The following is a 23,075-nucleotide window of genomic DNA, read 5'->3' as shown; positions in this document are numbered from 1 at the left end:
CGATATATACAGAACACCACACCAGAAGGAAAGAGAGACAGAAGGAGAGTGTGAAACCCAGGCTCCTTCTGGCCTCACTATTATAGTCAGCATGACCTTGACAGAAAGAAATAATGGGACCAGTTTTGTCGTGCAGCAGTAAATTAATCAACGCAGAGTCTTCTTCATAAACAGAATAAAACTTTTACATGGGAAAATAAAGTTGTTCATAAACAGCATAGTTAAAGAGCATACACAGAGTGCTCATAGTAGCTATCTGACTCTTCACAGAGGCACAGTCTTAGTGATTTACTAGAGTCCTGGAGCTACTCTGTCTGCAACAACACAACACACACACTGGCTGACACGCTAACACACACACGCTCAGAGTCACTGAGGCCCACAGAGAGGTTGGCTATTTTTATAGGGAGAATGAAACTGGTATTGTCATAATGAGGCTATTATTGGATTGTAATTGAAAACTAATAAAATTGTGATCATGGTATCTCCCCTGCCAGGTAAGTAGAGGAGACATAAGGTTCACCCGCATGTTATAATTTGAGAGAAAATGTAATGAAAATGCTGTACTAATAGTATCTGACCCCGGCCAAACTGGCCAAGATGTACAAGAAAAGCTCTGACATTTGCTGGAGATACAAAAAAGGGGTTGGTACCTTTATGCACATGTGGTAGGACTGTGTGAAGATAAGAGAATTTTGGGATATAATATACAATGAACTCAAAAAGATCTTTAACTTCTCGTTTCAAAAAAGCCTGAAGCTTCTTTGTTAGGCCAGGGGTCAGCAAACCTTTTCAGCAGAGGGCTGGTCCACTGTCCCTCAGACCTTGTGGGGGGCTGGACTATACTCTGGGGGGGGGGGATGAATGGTGGAGGCAAAGGAGGGATGGCGGCTCCAGAGAAGCGGCACCGGGAGGGGGGTGTGTGTGTGACTGGACTTTGGCACTGGGTAAGCCCTGAGCCACCACCAGCACAGGTGCCTTCTTGCAAAAAGGGAGCCAGACTCCCAAGTCCCCCAGAGACCCCTTTGATCATATCCACCCCTGACCTTTACACACTCAGAAAAAGGAAGGAAAAAACCAGGGCTGTGGGAGGAGAAAGAAGTGCACGTGTCATCTCACAGACGAGGACTTCTTTAAAGCTGCTGCAACATGGAACTGCACAGCTCCTTCTGCAAAAAGTAGATGAGGGTGAGAGAGGGGCCAGGTGAAGATTGAGGGACACGTGGGAAGGTGCTTTTAAAAAAGCCCCAGGAGAGAGATCCCCACCCCCTCCTGCTTGCACGCAAGTAGGAGTTGGGATCGGGGCTGCTCCGACAGGCAGCGTGTAGCCTCCCTTCCCAGCTGAGGGATCCCAATCTGAGAAGCAACGTGCGGATCCCCGCCTCCTGCTCCTTCCCCTTTCGGAGGAGAGAGAGAGACAGCAACGGCTGGCGTGGCGCTAGGGAGGTGCTGCCTGCCATGTTTCCTGCAACGGAAAGGGTCTTGGGCTCCTTTGGCGCCCGCCTGCCGCAGCCCCTCCCAGGAAAGGCCCTCCCGCCCTGAGAGGTGGCATCGCCACATGGAGCCGCCTGAGCCGAAACCATCGTGCCCCCCGCTGCTCGTTCCCTCTGCAGTGCCTGGGCAATGGCCGGGAGCCAGCGGACCGGATTTAGATCCCTGGTGGGCCTGATCCTGCCCTGGGGCTGTAGTTTGCCGACCCGTGTTAGGCATTATGTCCATTGATAGACAAAAAAATCACAGAACCCTCTTTATGTACACAACCACAGAGGCGAGGATTTTAATAGCAAAAAACTGGGAAGGTGATGTAATCCCCACAAAAACTGATTGACAAGCAAAGATGATAGAATATTCAGAACCTGCAAGGATGACTGGGAGAATAAGAGGAAATTCTAACTAGAAATTTAGTAAAGATTGGACAATGTTTAAAGAATATCTTAAGAAGTACTAAAATAAGTTGAAGTTTAAGGAAACTATAAAGTAAACCCCCCCTGATAATTAACTGAAAAGAATTATAAAAATGAAGTGTGTATAGACTAGTCTAGAAATACACAATCGCTTTGAGGTCCTCTCCCCTAGCATGGAAGACGAAGAGCAGACTCCATTTGAGGATCTCTCCCTCATTACAGTCGATCACGTATATGAAGATGAGCAGCAAAGACAGTCCTCAGGGAATGTGCAGGCGACCTTGGAACGGACCGCTCACGGAAGAACCCTGACCAAACCTAAGAGAAGGCGTGTAGTGGTGATAGGGGATTCCCTACTGAGGGGAACAGAAGCAGTGATCTGTGGGCCTGACAAGATGTCTCGGGAAGTGTGCTGTCTCCCCGGGGCTAAGATCCAAGATGTAACTGAACGACTGCAAGGAATCATAAAACCCACTGACAAATACCCCTTCCTCTTGGTTCATGTGGGAACCAATGACACTGCAAGCAATAGCCTCCAGAAGATCAAAAGAGACTACGAGGCTCTGGGCAGGAAATTGAAGCAATTAAATGCACAAATCGTCATCTCATCTGTCCTCCCAGTTGAACGACGTGGCCCAGGGAGAGAGAGGAAAATAGTGGAAGTAAACAGCTGGCTTCGCAAATGGTGTAAACAGGAACGGTTTGGATTCTTAGATCACGGACTGCAGTTTCTTGAGGATGGACTTCTGGCAAGCGATGGGCTGCACCTCACAACGGTTGGGAGGAATGTTTTTGCCAAAAAACTAAGAAACCTCATCAGGAGGGCTTTAAACTGACTAATGTGGGGGAGGGAGACAGTGCTCCTGAAGGTAGGAGTCTATTAATTGATGAAGATGATCATCCAAATGTCATAGACCAAATTGAGCAAACAGCAAGCAGACCTAGTGGTGGGAGGAAAAAATCCTTAAATAAGAGACACGGGGGAATGACTAATGGACTTCAATGTCTGTACACTAATGCACAAAGCATGGGAAATAAACAAGATGAGCTTGAGCTCTTGATACAGCAAACTAAATATGACATAATAGGCATCACTGAAACCTGGTGGGATAAGTCCCACGATTGGAATGTAAAAATGGAGGGATACAATCTATTTCAGAGAAACAGACCAGACAAGAAAGGAGGAGGAGTGGCGTTATATGTCAGGGATGTGTATACCTGTGAAGAGATCCAAGATTTAGAACCTCAAAGCCAAAGTGAGAGCATTTGGGTCAAAATTAAGGGAGAGAAGAATAATAGTGACCTCATTGTGGGAGTTTACTATAGATCCCCAAGCCAAACGGAGGACATAGATGATGCCTTCCTGGAACAGATGGCCAAGCATGCAAAAGGAAGGGAGATAGTAGTAATGGGGGACTTCAATTACCCAGATATTTGTTGGATGTCAAACTCAGCCAAGAGCATAAGGTCAAACAGATTCCTCACTGGCCTTGCAGACAACTTCATTGTCCAGAAAGTGGGAGAAGCAACAAGAGGAACAGCCATTTTAGATCTGGTCCTAACCAATGTCGATGACCTGGTTAATGGGGTAGAAGTGGAAGGATCATTAGGCGCAAGTGATCATGCTCTTCTGAAGTTTACTATACAATGGAAAGGAGCAGCCAAGCATACTAGGACTCAATTTCTTGACTTTAAGAAAGCCGACTTCATAAAACTTAGGGAAGTGCTGGGTGAGATCCCATGGACAGTAATACTAAAAGGAAAGGGAGTTCATGATGGCTGGGAGTTTGTTAAGAGGGAGATAGTAAAAGCACAACTTCAGGCAATACCAATGAGACGGAAACATGGAAGGTGCCTAAAGAAGCCAGGGTGGCTATCTAAAGAACTTTTAACTGAGTTAAGATTAAAAAAGGATGTGTACAAAAAATGGAAAAGGGGGGAAACCACCAAAGAGGAATTCAAACAAATAGCCAGCACGTGTAGACACAAAGTCAGAAAAGCTAAAGCACAGAATGAACTCAGGCTTGCTAGAGAGGTTAAAAGCAACAAAAAAGGCTTCTATGGGTATGTTCGTAGCAAAAGGAAGAACAAAGAAACAGTGGGGTCACTCAGAGGAGAAGATGGTGAAATGCAAACAGGGGACACAGAAAGGGCTGAACTCCTCAATGCCTTCTTTGCCTCAGTCTTCTCCGATAAAGAAAACAATGCCCGACCTGAAGAATTTGGAGGAAATGATTCAGCAGAGGAAACACAGCCCAGAATAACTAAGGAGATAGTACAAGAATACTTGGCTAGTTTAGATGTATTCAAGTCTCCAGGGCCAGATGAACTGCATCCAAGAATATTAAAAGAACTGGCAGATGTGATCTCAGAACCACTGGCAATCATCTTTGAGAATTCCTGGAGAACAGGCGAAGTCCCGGCAGACTGGAGGAGGGCAAATGTTGTCCCTATTTTCAAAAAGGGGAAAAGAGAGGACCCAAATAATTACCGCCCAGTCAGTCTAACATCAATACCAGGGAAGATTCTGGAGCAGATCATTAAGCGAACAGCAGATCATTAAGCACCTAGAAAGGAATGCTGTGATCACCAATAGTCAGCATGGATTTCTGAAAAATAAGTCATGTCAGACTAACCTGATCTCATTTTTTGACAGAATTACAAGCCTGGTAGATGAAGGGAACGCAGTGGATGTAGTCTACCTTGATTTCAGCAAGGCATTTGACAAGGTGCCCCATGATATTCTTGTAAAGAAGCTGGTAAAATGCGGTCTTGACTATGCTACCACTCAGTGGATTTGTAACTGGCTGACTGACCGGACCCAAAGGGTGCTCATCAATGGTTCCTCTTCATCCTGGAGAAGAGTGACTAGCGGGGTGCCACAGGGTTCTGTCTTGGGCCCGGTCTTATTCAACATCTTTATCAACGACTTGGAGGATGGACTCAAGGGCATCCTGATCAAATTTGCAGATGACACCAAACTGGGAGGGGTGGCTAACACCCCAGAAGACAGGATCACACTTCAAAACGACCTTGACAGATTAGAGAACTGGGCCAAAACAAACAAGATGAATTTTAACAGGGAGAAATGTAAAGTATTGCACTTGGGCAAAAAAAATGAGAGGCACAAATACAAGATGGGTGACACCTGGCTTGAGAGCAGTACATGTGAAAAGGATCTAGGAGTCTTGGTTGACCACAAACTTAACATGAGCCAACAGTGTGACGCGGCAGCTAAAAAGGCCAATGCAATTCTGGGCTGCATCAATAGGAGTATAGCATCTAGATCAAGGGAAGTTATAGTGCCACTGTATTCTGCTCTGGTCAGACCTCACCTGGAGTACTGTGTCCAGTTCTGGGCACCACAGTTCAAGAAGGACACTGACAAACTAGAACGTGTACAGAGGAGGGCAACCAAAATGGTCAAAGGCCTGGAAACAATGCCTTATGAGGATCGGCTAAGGGAGCTGGGCATGTTTAGCCTGGAGAAGAGGAGGTTAAGGGGTGATATGATAGCCATGTTCAAATATATAAAAGGATGTCACATAGAGGAGGGAGAAAGGTTGTTTTCTGCTGCTCCAGAGAAGCGGACACGGAGCAATGGATACAAACTACAAGAAAGAAGATTCCACCTAAACATTAGGAAGAACTTCCTGACAGTAAGAGCTGTTCGACAGTGGAATTTGCTGCCAAGGAGTGTGGTGGAGTCTCCTTCTTTGGAGGTCTTTAAGCAGAGGCTTGACAACCATATGTCAGGAGTGCTCTGATGGTGTTTCCTGCTTGGCAGGGGGTTGGACTCGATGACCCTTGTGGTCTCTTCCAACTCTATGATTCTATGATTCTATGATTCTAGTAAGGTATAAAAAGCAGAATGAGGTGAATTGGAAGTTAAAGGGTATGTAATGTCAAATGAGGTGGTGTTAGTCAGTGAGTATGGTCTGTTTATGTTGTTTTTGTTGGGTTTATGTTCTATGTAAATTGTTTTGTAATAAAAAATGTATAAAAAAGAAAACTAATGAAAATTATTTGTTTTTAAAAATACACCCTTAATATGTCAGTCAAAAGCCACAGTTCCACAATGCAACAGGTACTGCTGTATGAAAGGAACATCAGACAAGAGGACAGGGACAGAGGTCCTGGCATTACAATCAGGAAAACCACGGCAATATTCCCCACAGCCAAAGGCCCCTAGCTTGGGCGGCTGGTCCTCTCACCTGCGGAAGCCTGCTCCGATTGTCAGTGGCACTCCATCACCTGCAGCCTGGTCTCAGCAGCTGCTTCTGGAAACTGAACCAGGGACCTTCTGAGTGCAGGGCAGCTACTGCACCACCTAAAGGAGGACGCTGCCCTGTGCTCTGTGGTTCCTCCCTGCAACCCCCCCCCCCGACTGTTTTCTGACCCCTTTTGATTTACAGGTTGTGGAAATTTCTCACCCAGAGCTGCCAAGAAGCATTTCTGCTCCCCTAGGACAGCTCTTGGGGCAGCCACCACTTCTCTGCAAGCTCTTTCAGATGAGCTGCAGCAAATCGAGACCTTCCCAGCCAGGGAGACCGCACAGATGGTAACAGGAGGGGGACATTAGTCAGCTCCAAAAAAATGGGGTGGGAGACAGAAGCAACGTTTTCTCCAACTCAAAATGTACACAGTATTCTTTGTATTATTCTTTTAACTAAAATTAATCACAGATAACACGTGCAAAATTCTTGGAGGGAGGGATTCTTGTGTGCAGGGAGAGGATTTTATTTTTTATTAACCTGCCTCATCTGGAGCAGTAAGTGGCGTGGAGAAGTGGACGGCTCCAGTGTCCCCTTGTGGATCTAGCTTGTTAAATGCACACAGTGATCTCTGTGCAAAATGCAGACACATCTGTGTGGCAGGCTGGTCCATCAGGGGGAAAGGTCTGCCCTCTACCTGGTTCAAATTAACCACTCAAATTACTAATTTTCTCACTCCTTGTACAAGCTCATGCTCCCTTGCTGATGGGGAAGCTGTTTCCTGGGCTGTGCTGGGGCTCCAGTGTCACACTTGGACCGGGGAGAAAGCAGGTTTCAAATCCCCACTCCGTCTTGGACAGTCACTCCAGTCACTGTCTCTCTGTCAGCCTAATCCACGGCACAGGGTTGTAAGGGAGATATGGGGAGGGAGAGGATAATTGTGAGCCACTTGGAGGAAAAGAAAGATACAAATGTAACCATGAAAAAGGAATATTTATTTATTTTATACCGTGCCCTTCCTTGCAAAGGAGCTAGGTCAGCAAACAATGTGATAAAACTTTTTTAATTTTCTTTTTTTAAACAAACAATTCCAGTCCAGGTGCAGACTGGGAAAGATCCCAACTTAAAGCATTTAGAAGGAGAGGAAGTTTTTCAGCAGGTGCCAAAAAGACAACAGAGGTGGCACCTGCCTAATTCAAGGGGAGATTTCTTAGACTAGGCGCCACAACACTAAATATCAGGAAATCCACTCAGCACAATCCAGATAAGGTGGTGTCTGCAAGAGGCCTCACCTGCACAGCGCAGGCGAAGATGATTTTTTAGGCATCCTGGTCCCCTGGCTCTACAGGGCTTTATTCCGCAAAGGTAAAAAAGGTAAAGGACCCCTGGATGGTTAAGTCCAGTCAAAGGCGACTACGGGGTGCAGCGCTCATCTTGCGCTTTCAGGCCGAGGGAGCTGACATTTGTCCGCAGACAGCTTTCCAGGTCACGTGGCCAGCAGGACTAAACTGCTTCACGTGCAACGAAACACTGTGATGAGTGCCAGAGCGCACGGAAATGCCATTTACCTTCCCGGCACAGCAGTACCTATTTATCTACTTGCACTGGCATAAAAAGTGCATCGTATACATGGATCAGAACACAACACAGCTAACGAAACATGGCAGGAGATACTTTAGGATAAACTGTCAAGACATAATGAGGTATGAAAATGGCTCTTAGGACCTATGGTGACGTAATTTCATGGCGTCACTCAAAAATCTCCACAACATCATTCCTACAATTGTCCAGCAGATAAGAAACACTGGAAGAGTCAGTGTGATAAATCTCCACCTTCAACAAGGGGGTCAAATACTTATATATTTTTGCATAAAATGGGCAATAAAACAGTATCTTTCAGAGGATGGGATTTCCAAAACTCTACCTTGCAAAACTGCAGACGGTAAGATGTTAAATCTTGCGAGGGAAAGAGATCTGTGTAGGTGGGGATTGTAAAGCTGGTGTAAATAGGGAGTGTCCTGGCCAAACAAGGGTGGAATTCCCAACCCCAACGGGGAACAGGTTTTAGTGGCTGCACTGCAAAAGATTTGGAATTCAGTTTCTAGGGTTCTGCACTTCATTGTCTGGAATGCTTCCAATTGTGGGAGCATCTTCATCTTGGCCTGGTAGCTAATTGGCCATGCCCTGTGAGGGGATGCCGCAGCAGTCACTTCTGGGGCTGAGCCGCTTGGCATTACTCTGTTGTCTGGAGCAGCGGCCGTAGGCGACACCCGGTACTGGAGGAGGGGGTGGCTGATGCTGCAGTGACGGTGGCGGCAGAGGGACCCAGCGGTGCGGTGCGGCAGCGACATCGCTTGCCTGCTTGGCATGACTCAGGGATTCCGCAGCAGCAAAATCCAGAAGCCAAGAAGGGGGTTATTGATGCGGTGGCCCCCTTCTTGCTGGGTCCCTCTGCCGCCACCGCTGCAGCATCAGCCTTCCCCTCCTCCGGTACTGGGTGTCGCCAGTGGTTGGCGCAGCTGGTGCTGAGTAAAGGAAGCCCAGGTCCGATGGCAAGTGAGCAGCCAATGGAAGTGTGGCACTCAAAGCGGAAGTGCACCCCCCGAATGGAATATATTCGGGTTCCCAAAAATGTTCGAAAACCAGAACACTCATTTCCGGTTTTGAAGCGTTTGGGTTCCAAATAGTTCGTGAGCTAAGCTGTTCGAAAACCGAGGTACCACTGTATAGGGTGTGCCAAACTCCCCGGAGGAAAGGTGGGGCCATCTTCCTCTGCTTTTCCTTTGCTCATGATCACTGCCTCTCACCCATCTTGCCACCATCTCTCCCCTCCCCTCTTGGTCCCTTGTGGTTGCCTAGAGACCACAATAGCTGAGAGATGTTCGAAAAGGTCAGACACACACTGCATTAAGGGGGGGAAAGCCTACACAGCAGGAGAACAAATACATACAAAAGGCAGCTATAACCTTTTGACACAAATAAGCACAGATCAGGGAAAGGCTGGAAGGAGTTTGTTTTGTTAGCAATGTTGAAGGGGGTGGAAATAAAAAAGGCACAAGAATTATACCAGCTTCCGTAGGCTCTTCAGCATATAAATCTTGACCTTTTCCATTAGAGGCAGAGATGTGTGCTCTGATATATGATCACAGTCCCTCCCCTAGTGGCTGTAAGGCTGGATAACTGCAGATGACGATCACTGCAATCTTCAGAAGGGGGCTGAATCAGCTAGCAGCTTATCATGCACCAGGAGGCAAAAATAACTTGTGCACCTTGTTTAGCTTCTCTCCCTGCTTAGAAGCCCTAGATGGCCAAGGAAGGTTGCAAGAGCCTTGCTTTGTCTCTGTGCAGGATGAAAGAAGTTAAAATATTCAGCCACTCAGCATGCTCCCTTCTAACAGAATGGTTCCAGATGCACCTCCAGCCTCTAAGCTACCTCACAGGGCAGTTGTGAGGATGAGTAGACCCCCGTCTGCCCCTCAAGCTCCTTGGAGGGAATATAAATGTAATAAATAAAGACTAAGAGTTGTCAGCCAATTAAATTCTACTCAGCAGGGGTGCTAACTTGAATGAAATATTGTGGGGGCCGGGTAAGCCCCACCCCACATAATCACACACACCATTTGAATGACAATGCCCATCAAGTTTGCAGGCGCACAGCCCCCTCAAATATTTTATTGCAGGGGCTGAAGCCCCCACGGCCCCTAGAAGTTGGCACCTATGCTACTCATTGTAGACCCCTTGAAATTAACGGGCCCAAGTTACTCATGTCTATTCCTTCCAGAGGCTCAACTTTTGATAGGCCTAATACAGGCTTAGGAAAACTTGGCCCTCCAGATGTGTTTGGACTGCAACTCCCATGATCCCTAGCTAACAGGACCAGTGGTCAGGGATGATGGGAGTTGTAGTCCCAAAACATATGGAGAGCCGAGTTTGCCTGTGTCTGGCCTAATCCTTAACCAAACCTTTACAGATTGGTGATAGCTTCGGGTTTCATGGGTTGGAGTCTTCTGCCATCAATTTTAAGGTGCTACAGGAGACTCTTTTTTTTTGATATAACATATTTTGTTGTAACTTATAACTGGGGTTTATATGCAGCTTATAACTAAAGAGGATAATGTGTGGAAGCCTAACTTATTTTTTTCTTTTACATGCAAACAGGTTTTGGAGTCGATATGTGAGGCACAGTCTGCCAGACTCTCCCAATAACATCTTTTCTGGTGTCCATGCACAGGACTCCATGCTCCACAGAACACGATCCATGAGAGCGAGATTTCCAGTCAACCACCGGCGCATGCAGCTTGACTAAACAAGCAGCATATGCCCTGAAATTTGACAAATTAGTGCATAATTAACATTAAATTATGAAGAAACAGAGGAAATGAGGAAGTAAGCTGCTTGCTACACGTTGCAGTCTTGCACACTTGGTCTCCTTGAAATGCCCTTGGCTTTAGTCCCACAAAAGCATCTGCCGTAGCTCACTGACCGCTGCCAGTCAGTGCAATGACATCGATCTAAATGGACCAAGAAACTGACTCTGCAGAATTTCACTGGTCCATTTAACTCAATATTCTCTAAACTGACTCCAAATTCTACAAGCGCCCGTTCTTCAGGTTCCCTACTTGAAATATCTGGCATCTTAGGTAGCCAGTCTAGCACAGAAAGTTGCCTTATACCTAGCTTAGTGAGGAAAAGGGACAATAATGGAGGGGGGGCATACAAAAGGCTGATAGAATTATTAATGGTATGGGAACAGTTCTTACTTCCTGTCATTGCAGGACTTGTGCTCACTACATAAACCAGAGGGATCCTGCATGCAGACTTTTTGTCGGGTCGTGGCAACTTTTGACACCCACCTGCAGCCTTCCCAAAGCCATGTCAGGAGGCGCTGGGCTTTGGGAAGAAGAAGAAGAAGAAGAAGAAGAAGAGGAGGAGGAGTTTGGATTTGATATCCGCTTTATCACTACCCGAAGGAGTCTCAAAGCGGCTAACATTCTCCTTTCCCTTCCTCCCCCACAACAAACACTCTGTGAGGTGAGTGAGGCTGAGAGACTTCAAAGAAGTGTGACTGGCCCAAGGTCACCCAGCAGCTGCAGGTGGAGGAGCGGGGAAGCGAACCCGGTTCACCAGATTACGAGTCCACCACTCTTAACCATTACACCACGCTGGCTCTCAGTGTGGGAAGGAACGTGATGGCTCTGAGAGTTATTTTGCCACCTTCCCAAAGCCCAGTTAGTGCTTTCCCAGCTTTGGAAAAGAGGCGGGAGGGCTCTAGGACCATGCCACAGTCTGACACCTCCTTCTCAAAGCCCAGTGCCTCGCTTGGGCTGCTTTGGGAAAGCAGCGCAAGAGTGTGTGTCAAATTTTGGCTTCCCCCACCCCATGTGACAAGGCACTGGGCGGTCCACAAGTTCCATGTCAAAGCACTCTTGCGGCCCAATAGGCATGGGAAGTTCACACTTCACATGCAGATCACAAGGTGCGGCAATGGTTTGTTTACAGTAGCACTAAAAGGGAAACATGGACTAGATTTCCCAAACACCTGAAGGGCACCGGGGGGCACTAGGCACCACACCATGGGGGGTGGCACTTACCGTGAGGCCTGCAGTGCGCCCAAGCCACGCGTCTCTCCTGGGAGTGATTAGGTGCCTGCAGACGCTGCAGGCAGCGTGGGACTGGCATCTGCCCGCTGCCTCACCCTCAGTTGCCCTACAGCTGAGGAGGTGCTGGTGGGCGGATTCTGTGGAGGCTCTGTGCTGCTAAAAAAGCAACGTGGGCCTGCAGGGTGCTGGAGCAGAATGGGGCTTGGGCACGGGGATTCTGGCGTGCCCTGCCCTATCCCGCCCCATGGGCGCCGCGTGCTGCCCTGGGCACCCAAGTGGCTGGCTATGCCGCTGGCTCCAACTCCCCCCCCCCCGACCAATGACAGTGTTTTCTGGGGCTGAGAGCAGCTAGAGTCTAGCAACATCTGGAGGTGACCAGGTTAGAGAAGGCAGATTTTGACAAATTTAAAGATTAGCAGGGCTCCATTGTTCACGGTCACCTCAATGTCTTCTGTTGAGAGCTGTTGATGCCACATTCCCAGACCAGCAGGAACATCTGGGAGAACTGTGAACTGAAGGTCTGGCCCTGGAATTTTTCCTGTCAAGACCTGCAGCATTGGATAACAGCCCAGGCTGGCTTGACATTGTCAACACCACCTGGTAAAGCCCTGGCAGATCATTTAGAGTCAGATCACCCCTCTTGCTTCAGGGTTTTTGCCAAGATCAGCCAAATATCCAGTTTTCTCCAATGCCTGAACCTCCAGGACTCTCTACCAGCTCTCTGGCCCTGCTTTGTGCTCTCCCTCTAGGGAGTTTGCCTGCCTGGAACATGTCCTTGGCTGTGACACCACCTCCAGCTTGCCTGGACGGAGGATGCAGTGTGGCCCCCAGCAGGTCAACCATGATAGAACGTGGCCCTCTGCCAGAAAGAGACTTCTCTCCTCTGAATGAGATACATTTCATGACATCTGCCACTGAGAAGCAGTCATTTACCCTTCATAATCTGATTTTGTTATTAACCGTCCCAGACTGGGAAAAAGAAGGAAGATGGGTCTTCCATCATCACATTTCTGTACTTTTTATTATTCTAATAGTTTGCATTGATGGTTTCATTGTATATGTTTGCTATATTTGTGCAAGGGAGGGCCTTAATTTGCTTAGAGAAGTAATGCAGAAATTCTCAGGTAAATATATTTCAAATATTTAAAATAAATGCAAAAAATAAGTTTATCGTGTGAATTAATACACATCCATTTCCATGTACAAGTTGCCTTTTAACCACGCCTGATATCCATCTTCAAAGGGACGAATGGGACACCTTGCCCACTCACCAAACTCTCTTTTAGCTCCTTGCTGGTCTTAACTGCTCAGGAATGCAAACAAACTAGCTTGTTTTTTCCACCCTTGTTAAAAAGGTGTTTCTGGAAAAGAAAAAATATATAGCACCATACACACAAGATTTCAGCAGCCTGCACAATCTTTGTAGTGCCGCTCTTATCCCATACTGCTGTGCAGTAGATGCACTGTAAACACCCATCTTCTAGGTCTGTTACATCATAATGTTCAATCTTTGGGAAGGAGTAAATTTTCTTTTAAGATGTATATTGCTACACGTTTCTTTAGGACACAACCAGGTGGTTTATTTAAATGTAGGATCAATCCTACTGATATCCTGTGGATCCAGAATGCACTCACTTTTCAGACACACCATTGCTCCTTATGTGAAGATTTCAACTATCACAATAAATGTCTGAACAAACCAGGCTTGGTCTAATCACCACTAAATGGTTGAAAATTTGGGCAAAGTGGAAAAGTCCAAACTATTTGGTAGTCAGACAGCAATGTTATTTAAATCAAATCCTCTCACTTTGGTTTAATTAACACCATGGTTTCCAGGGTCATGAACACCCTAAAGACTTATGTACATTCTGAGATTTTCCTTAACCTTACTTTTGCTGGCATGCCCAAATAACTATGGTTAATTCCCAAAATCACGGTCTGCAAAGTTCTTCAAACTCACAGTGTGAAGGTTAGCTCCAAGAATAGATTGCCCAATTTGAAATTGAATGACAAATTCTGGTTAGGGGAACCCAGAAATGGAGGAAGGAAATTGGAACGCAAGTGTGCTGATTGGGAGTGAGACTCTGCAAACCTACAACACATTCCTGACCCACCAAACATCTCAAACTAGCTGTTCATTTATTTAAAAAAAAGTTAAGTGGGGTAACTTAGCAGCTTTTCATAGAAGTTTCATGGTATGCTTTCTTTTTTAAAAAAATACAGCAAGTCAATTTTGACTGCCTTACAGCAGAAAATATTTGTAAGAAATGTTGCTATGTCCTCAAAGCCTCCTGCTCACACCCAGTCCCTGAAAACACAGACGTCTATGTAGTAAAGACACACACACAGAGGCTGCTGCTGTTCTGAGGATCACTGTTGCAAAGATCACGATATCCGATACACTGTGATATTGGCACCCTGAGATATAGTGTCACTAGGATCTCTTGATGTCACAGTACAGTGGTACCTCTGGTTACATACGCTTCAGGTTACAGATTCCGCTAACCCAAAAATAGTACCTCGGGTTAAGAACTTTGCTTCAGGATGAGAACAGAAATCATGCTCCGGCGGCGCAGCAGCAGCAGGAGACCCCATTAGCTAAAGAAGAAGAAGAAGAAGAGTTTGGATTTGATATCCCGCCTTTCACTCCCTTTAAGGAGTCTCAAAGCGGCTAACATTCTCCTTTCCCTTCCTCCCCCACAACAAACATTCTGTGAGGTGAGTGAGGCTGAGAGACTTCAGAGAAGTGTGACTGGCCCAAGGTCACCCAGCAGCTGCAGGTGGAGGAGCGGGGAAGCAAACCCGGTTCCCCAGATTACGAGACTACCGCTCTTAACCACTACACCACACTGGCTCTCCCAGAAGAAGAGTTTGGATTTGATATCCCGCTTTATCACTACCCTAAGGAGTCTCAAAGTGGCTCACATTCTCCTTTCCCTTCAGGTTAAGAACAGTTTCAGGTTAAGAACGGACCTCTGGAACGAATTAAGTACTTAACCTGAGGTACCACTGTATTTTCCAGGCTCGAGTTTTCAACATTAGAAGTCTCATTTCATGTTTTCATGAGAGAACGTATGCTTACCTTGTGGTGAATTTTCCTGCACTCCTTTCCTATTGACTAAGGGAAAGTCTGACACCACACATCTCCATGCTTCCAGTAGCTGCCCTTCTGTAGTTGCAACCAACATGGGCACTTTTAGCATCGCGTTCCTGTCTATCAAAATTCTCAGCAGAGGAGACCCTTTCTCCTGTTGCCCTCGGTGCAGCTCTTGGTGGGGTTTCCTCCGTTGCTGCTCCATCGCAGTGATCAAACCAAATCCTGATTTACAACATTTTCAAAATCCATTATGCCTACATTTGCAATGCAATACCAATTTTTAGCTGTTTTTAAAACGCTTTGGAGCAAAAGGTGGCACCCGAAAAAAGACTAGTCAAATGGCAATGAGGGTTCACTCCTTTTGGAACACTGACTTCTCATGCTGATCATCTGTCATGGACTGCGATATACACATATATTCACTTTTTATTCATTTTCCTTTACAGAATCAGATGATACCTGGAGTCCCAATAACCACAGCAATACAAAAACCAACTGAGATGGACAGCAATGAATGGTCATTTTTTTCAGCTTTACACCCCTGAGGGTAGGTTTACCACAGTCTGATTGTGCGTATAAGTCTTTATGTCAGCCACATGTTCTAAAGGCACTAGGTACAGGCTTCTCCTTTGTAGATTTATTAGTAAATGTTTTAATCAGTGATGAGTCTGCAGCCAAAGTATCTTTCTTCTTTTAATGTTTGGTAAGCTCTGTCCCTCAGTTACATATTTTGGTAGTGGGCTGCTGAAAGTATGGCACTTAAAATGTATTTCACATTTACACGACTTCACCTTCTTGAAGAATGAACTGCCTTGTTGATGCATCCATTTACTAAACACCAGTGCAATCCCAAGGGAGACAGGATTGTGTCTGCTATCCTTTGCACTTTTACATGCTGGGTAGAAGTTGGTATTTGCCCTATTATTGCAGAGCGGTCCACTGCAGAAATAACTCATAGTCCTGCTCAAGAGTTCTGACATAGCTGTTGGTGGGCCTATTCTGAACCCTGAAATGGACCAGTCACTCCAACAGCCCAACAAGACAAAATCCCTGGTATGAGCCATGAACTCTTGTCCCCGTAAGTTATATCACTTAGATATGGCACTTATGTTCTATCATTTTGTCAAACACCCCAAAGCCAAACTACATGATCAGCAGAATCAGATCATGCAGTTCTTTCATTAGACTTTGCATTAAGGACTGCATGTTTGGACTTGCTTTCATACAAAAACTTCCCCCTCATAGAAAAAAAGTGCAATGTCATGAAGAAGTTTCATTACAAATGGCAGCAGTCAAATATGAAATAACCCCCAACGTTCTGAAGGTATGTCTAGCCAGAGTTGCACCACTTGATTCTACCGATCATATAAACTTGGCTTGCCCCAGAAAGGGGAAGAATACTAACCTGTACTGCAACACCACATTAAAAAGGAAAGGCAGCTGGATGCTGCAAAGGAAACCAGTGTGCGCGCGCACCAAGTACTGCTTAGGATGCAGAATCCCGACAAAAGTAATTGACTGGTAAATGTTGTGAACTCCCAGTAAGTGCTTCTCTAGGCATGGCAGCCGGCATTACCTTTGGAGTTTCCTGTCATCCTCTTATATCAGAGTTCTGTATATATTTGCCCACAGCTGACAAATCAGAAACACAGGCACAAGGACCAGCTTCTCCTTGTGATATTTCCTCTTTAAACAAACAAACAAATAAATAAATGATATAGATAGATGATAGATAGATAGATGATATAGTGCAATGTCTGGATAGAGCAGGGAGGGAAACTGTAAAAGGACTACCTATTGGGTAGAGCAAGTTATCTCTTACTTGGAAAACATGTTTCACTTACCTAATTGCTTCTGTTTCTTCCCTTTAAAAAAACACTTTTCACTTCTTAGTAGAAGAATAAAATTTGTAATTTTAGATAGACATGACAGTGTGCAAACATGCTTGGACTAAGGGGATTTTTAATGTGATAAATATAAGAAGTCTCATTGCTAGATACATCTTTTTTTAAAAAAAACAACAACAAAAACCACTATTTTTTAGGAGAGCCTTAACAGCTCAGTCAGGTTCATTCCAACTGTGCATGAAGCCTTGTACTCTAATATGTCTTGAACTGAATAAAACTGTATTCATGATGCAAGGTAAAGGTTTAGTGAATCGGGACCTCCAAATCTTCAGGTGTGCACATGCATGCATTTCAGACAGAAACAAGAAGATTCTAGAATTCTATTATTTTAAAAACAGTTTTTATTCTGTATACTTAGAAATGTGTAATTTTTAATAACGGCAAAGAAAGAAAAAATCAGCCACACCTGAATAGCTAAATAACTGATTAACAGAATGCAGTGGAATATTATCTAAACAGAGATAGTGCTGATGTGCCATAATAAATTGTCTATTAGTAAAAAAATACATTTCAGGGCACATAGTACAGCATCCTTATCACAAATTACAGTAGGGATACTTTTATTCTCCAAGAATGTAATCAAACTATAGACTTCTGAGTTAGTCTTTAAATGCAGCACTTAAAAAGGTAAGAACTTTGTGCATTTTCTTTTTTTAAAAAGTCCTTGTTTTCACGTACTGTAGAAATGCTGCTTTATTGCTGCAAGATGTCAAAGTTCAAGGCTCAAAAGGTATGAGAATACAAAGATATTAAGAAACGTTTGTTTTGTATTTTTATATATATTTATATATATAAAAAAGGTAAAGCTTATAAAAGTTAATTTACAAACCAAGAACAAAAGTGGTCTGCACGAGTTATATACAAGCAATCTATAACATCTATAAATTTTCAAAATGCATAGCAGAAAACATACCATCATGTTCTTCAGGTTTCCCCTCTGGTTGATCCACACAAAAACAAGTGTGCCTAGTTCTCTCCCTCTCCCTCTTTCACTAAACCAGCAAATTCACAAAATGAAATAATTTTTCAACCCCTCTCAATATGTATTAATCTAAGTAAGCACAGAAGCCATACAAACTTAGTAGTACGGAGAACTACGATGACAGCTAAGACTAGTAAAAACATGAGGGTAAGGCTGCTGGTTAACGTGTCTGTTGTAGATGTGGCTAATTTACAGATCCACAGAGGCAAATGAACCATAGTCATACCACATGCGCTCTTTCCCCATAACAAAAGGAAAAAAAAGTGTGTTTCATGTACAATCAAAGTAGACGTGCATGTAACTCTCCCTTCTCAACAGAGGGGGGATTTTCTATATTGTGCTGGCCAATTTTTTAATTTCCACTTTGTGGGCAAAATGCATCAAAAAAGTTGCTTGTTTTTTAAAAAAGAAAAAGAGTCTTTGCATATTCTGAACACACATATTAAAGTGTTTTGTTTATATAAAAAAGAGAGAGAGGAAAAAAAAGGTTTGGAAAGAAAAAAGACCTAATTCAGTAGTGGAAGGCTAACTCAATGCCATCTGAAAATAATAATGATTTGCATTGCTTCAGTGGTAGTTCAGTGAGTTTTAAGCTATGATGCCTTAGAAGTGTCCAGTTAAGGAAAGCCAGAGGGAACCCATAAGAACCTTGCCTTGGTCCCTGGCTGATCTGCCCTGCTGCTTAATAGCATAAACCCTGACCATGGTTCAGGATCGTACTCATTATCCATTGTTAGTCAAAGCAAAGATTGCTTAACACTAAGATAACTCTTAATACTTGAAAAAAGATTGGTTCAGTTTCTAGGCAAGGTGTTTTTGCTTTGCTTTGCTTTTAAAATCTTGGTTTGGTCTGCTAACGTAAGGGTTAGAAGTGATCTATCAGAACCGAAACACAATTTGCTCCAACAAGATAGTTTGGATCCCCAGGAAGAGACTTGTTCTGCCAGGTTTTGGGGTCACCTGTGGGAGGAAAACAATGTAGTAGTTTAGTATCCATCATCAAAAGGTGGAACATCTTGGACAACAATACCTCTAAAGCTAACCAGAATATGTTTTGATGTATAGATCGCCTCGCGTTTTATACAGGAATCCACACTTTTAATTTAGCTGCTCTAAAGGTTTTCTTAATTGAACATCTCCAAGGAATTATGCCCACAGTAGACGGCCATTAATGTAAGTTCCTGTTCTGAACTCACCCTGAAGACCCACATAGTATGATTTTTCTCTCTCCTGGTAGCCAGAAAGAGCTTTGTTAAGGCATAGAGGCTGAGAATCTAATAATAAGATTGATTCATAAACAGAATGGTGAAAGGAGGATTTTGGATGACTATCAAACCCTGAGACTTCCATGTCACAAACTATGGGATTCAAGGGCAACCAGGCTACATGAACCAAGTCCACCATGTGAATACTCTTGAAGCATACCCAAAGCACTGGTTTTGGACTTCAGCACCTGCAGGGGAAGCTTTCGGACAACCTAGCTACACCTTAAATTTCATCATAGGGCAAACACAAAAAATCCCAACAACTGTCATGGGGGGCAGGGAGAAACTGTCTCAAGTCCACTGTGAAGCAGGCTAGCTATAGGCAAACTGCTCTGCCATGGTGCAATAGCTCAGCCTTCCCCAAACAGGTGCCTCCATATAGGCTTTAGGCCACAACTCCCACCACCCCTGGTCACTGGGCCATGCTGGCTGGGGAGGATGGGAGCTGGAGGGCCATAGGTTCCTCCTCCTGGCTTCCTGTCCCTTTAAGGCTGCCTGTGCAGTCTTCAACATAGGTGACCTCATTTAGGGGTTGCAAGTACAGTACTAATTAAAAAAGCGAACTTCTCTTGCCGGGGGGGGGGGGGCAGAGGAGGTAAGGTTTATTGCAAATCTGAGGTCGGTAAAGGAGGCATCTTATGGTGCAGCGGCCCATGGGCCACGTTGAACTGTACACTCCAAGTCTACGCCTGCAGTCCTTGTGTGTGTTTACATGAAAGTAGACCCCACTGAACAATGCAGGATCTACTTCTGGGCAAAGAGGAACAGGGTACATGAAGTTATCATTCCACTTATATAAACTAGAATCCTGAGAAAATTAATTCAACTTTTCCTTAATTACCACATCATTCCATGTGGAGGTATTATTGATCACCTGTAGTTCAATACAATCGCTTTGTGAAATTTTGTGGGTGGAGACTGCTTTTTTAATCAATATATGCGCATCAAGACACACTCTCACAGTGAAGCTCTTGCGATCTTTTGGTATTAAACAAGGCTAGATATTAATACTCCAGATCACATATATAAGTTATGCAGACCTACAGAAGACAAATAAGTCCCACAGTTCTGTTGAGTAACCCATGGAAACGAACATGATGCACACAATGACCAATGTGCTGGAAGGGAGACAACACCTGATGTGGAGCCTAGAGAAGTATGATTCGCTGAGAATTTGTTGGCATACTCAATGACCTGGTTTGCATTTTAAGTTATGCCAGCCAGTGGAGTTGTCCCAGTTACCACAACGGCATTTCATTAATACAAAAATAAAAATTCAGTCCTTTTAAATATAAACAACACACTTCAAGTGGAATGTCTTTGGGAGAAACTCTTATGTGTAAGCTAGATTTAAAACTGTCAGCAAAGAAGACCTTTTCTTTGTTGTAATACAGAAATGTGGTCCAACCTTCCCACCTGCCCCCCTTCAGGTGATGCAGAGCTCTGCTGGCTGGCTGCTTGGGCTGATGGGAGTTGCAGACTGGATCACCTGGAGGGCACCAGGTTGGGGAAGGCTGGCATAGCCCGACAGGTGATAAACTATATTCACATAATTCGTTTACTACATACAGTGAAACCATAGTCTGAAAATGCAAAAGCCAAAATTTTGTTGCGGGCGACTTGGAAAAATGTGAGGCTAGTTTGTGGCAGTGTTACAGTAAGGCTCAACCTAAAACAGCTTAATATACTAAGTACTCAGGAATTAACTTTTTGTGCTCTGGCCCATTTAAATTGGGAGTTAGCTGCCCCCTCTACTCCATGAAATGAGATGAAACAAGGTAACATATTTTAGCATAATGTGCCAGTACGTTTGATTATTATTTTTTTGTAAAAAATGTGTTGCAGAAGAGGTTAGTATGTATAATCAAATGTTCTTTTCAAAGGACAGAAAATGGAAAACATGTTAGGAAAAGCTTAAGAGAAAGAAAGAGCGAGAAAGAGATCCCATAACCAATTAAGTTTTTTTGTTTTGTTTTTAGAAAAAGAGAGAAAACAAGTATTTATTTAAGACACAGTATGGCTTACACATCAGAAGACAGAGTTGGCCAATTGTGAAGTTTGTCTCAAGGAGCAAGATTACTGATATAACACCACATTTAACTATGTTAGCTGCAAGGGATGTATAGCTCCGATACAGACAGAAAGAGGTGACCCCCTTAACACACACACACACACCTGCTGAATGAGCACACACAAATCAGACTCTAACTTGGAAAGGAAGATGATCTTTAGCACAATAGCAGAGGTTGCTTGGAAGAACCAACATATTCCCCTCTTTCTTTTCATTTCAAGTAAGTTCATGATAAGGTTCATCTGTTACAAAATAATGACTGAAAAGCACGGTTTGAAGGAATTATATGGATTATAAATGGCAAAACTTTGGATCCTTATTACTTGAAACTGTCCATTTTTAGCACTTTCTGCTTTTGCTTACACAGTTAAACAGCTGCATGCAACACATGCATAGCACACCAGCAATAGTCAACCGGCCAAGATTTCTCTAGGTAACTGGATTCCCAACCCCCATCAGAGAAGCGTCTGATGTCCTAACTTTTTTTTTTGGCGCATTGACACAGTGGCATTGAAAAGGATAGATACATCAGTGACAAATATGAATACATTTTTAAATACTGTACACATAAGTACATTGCTTTTATATACCATATACAGATATGTATACATTTAAGGGTGTCAAAGAGGTTATTTGTTACGTGGCTGAGAACGCCCCCCCCTTAAGACATTTTTTTGTCTAATATACAGAAGACACTCATTTTTCACTCAAGGCTGTGACTTTGCAGCCACTTCACGAAATTTTATCTTTGTCACTAGGCTTCAAAACCAGCCATGCTTCCGCCGCCCTTCAGTGAAGGGGCAGCTGTCATAGCTATGGGAAAAGGGGCAGTGCAGGGATATATCCATGTGTCTCAACCATAGGGTGGGGTGGGGGGAAATAGAGGACCACCTCTCCATAACATTTCAGAATTTAGAAGAGAGCACAAATTTGTGTGGACAGCCCAAATGTGTTGGAACTGAGCTTGCATGGGCTTCTTCTGCAAAGAGAGGCTCCCGCCCCTTGGAAAGGTCAAATTTATACATAAGCAGCTGTTGCATTAGGAAGCTTATTCAAACTATTAATGCTTCAAGTTCAGTATATTGGGACTGCTACAGCATTCTATGGTCAATAAAGGAAAAAAGATGTGAATATGTGGTTACAAAGCCCAATCAGAACTCCTTAGGCAATTTACCCCAAAAATAAAGGAAAGTGTGACTTTCTCATCTTAAGAGTGTTTTGCAGCAGTATTAGTCCTTGAGAGAGAGAGAGAAAGGAGGACAGGAAGAGATAGAAAGACAGGAAGAGTGTGAGAGATAGGAAACAAGGTAGATAATTGTACTACTGAATGGACCAATGACAATAGTATAGTATTATATTATCTACCTTGCCATTCTGGTTTATCAATCATGATTTTCTGCAATGATTTTGCATCATGAGTTAAGTGTGAGAAAGACACTTGTAATGAAAATGAAATGGAGAGCTGACACAAATACAGTGATTTAGTAATATCTTTATATTACACAGTGTCACCTTCAGTCAGGCGAGTTTTAAATTATACGATAGCACCCAAAAGCCCCAAAAGGACAGAGGGAGGACAGCATACCCGACGAGGAGTCGGAGGATTTTAGAGCAAAAGACCAACCATCAGGGGTCATAGACGCACAATGTGGCAAGCGCAGCTCCACAGGCTTCAGGAATTTTAGTCCATGGGGCCCACACATGACCAAAGGGCTGAGCAGCGTTTCACCTGTGGTAAACAGACAAAAAGGACAAGTTTTGCAAGAGGTAACACTTCTTGTACTTAATGCTATCTGCACCAGAGGTGTGAACTGTGGCCCTCCAGATACTCTTGGGATCACCTCCTGGCCTCCCTGAGAGGCCATGACAGGTGGAGCTGGCGAGTCACCCAACAGCACCTGAAGCTTTAAGGGAAGACTGCTTGAGAATATGGCATAACGGCAGACTGCAAAGGATGGCAACCTTTCTACGAGGGGAATTCTTTGTTGAAGTAAGCTCAAAGAGGTGATGAGGGAAACTCCAGGCAGAGGGCCCA

General features: G+C 44.3%; 1 protein-coding gene across 15 annotated transcripts in view; it reads right to left on the bottom strand.

Moving 5' to 3' along the window:
- Window positions 1-17,048: 17,048 nt before the first annotated feature.
- TJP1 (tight junction protein 1) overlaps window positions 17,049-23,075 on the bottom strand; it is a 333,309-nt gene continuing 327,282 nt past the window's right edge. For 6 of the 15 annotated variants that reach the window (XM_083412714.1, XM_083412723.1, XM_083412726.1 and 3 more), the window contains 2 exons: window positions 22,626-22,769; window positions 17,049-18,664 (listed from right to left, as the gene is read on the bottom strand). In XM_083412714.1, the coding sequence (XP_083268840.1) occupies window positions 18,570-18,664; window positions 22,626-22,769 (239 nt within the window). In that variant the 3' untranslated portion in view covers window positions 17,049-18,569. The remainder of the gene's footprint in view (window positions 18,665-22,625; window positions 22,770-23,075) is intronic. The other 9 variants (XM_083412722.1, XM_083412725.1, XM_083412720.1 and 6 more) reach the window with 2 other exon arrangements.

Source organism: Podarcis tiliguerta (assembly GCF_965153285.1).
Source record: "Podarcis tiliguerta genome assembly, chromosome: 14".
Taxonomy (NCBI): domain Eukaryota; kingdom Metazoa; phylum Chordata; class Lepidosauria; order Squamata; family Lacertidae; genus Podarcis; species Podarcis tiliguerta.
The sequence above is the reverse complement of the archived record's forward strand: the minus strand, read 5'-3'. Positions and strand labels throughout refer to the sequence as shown.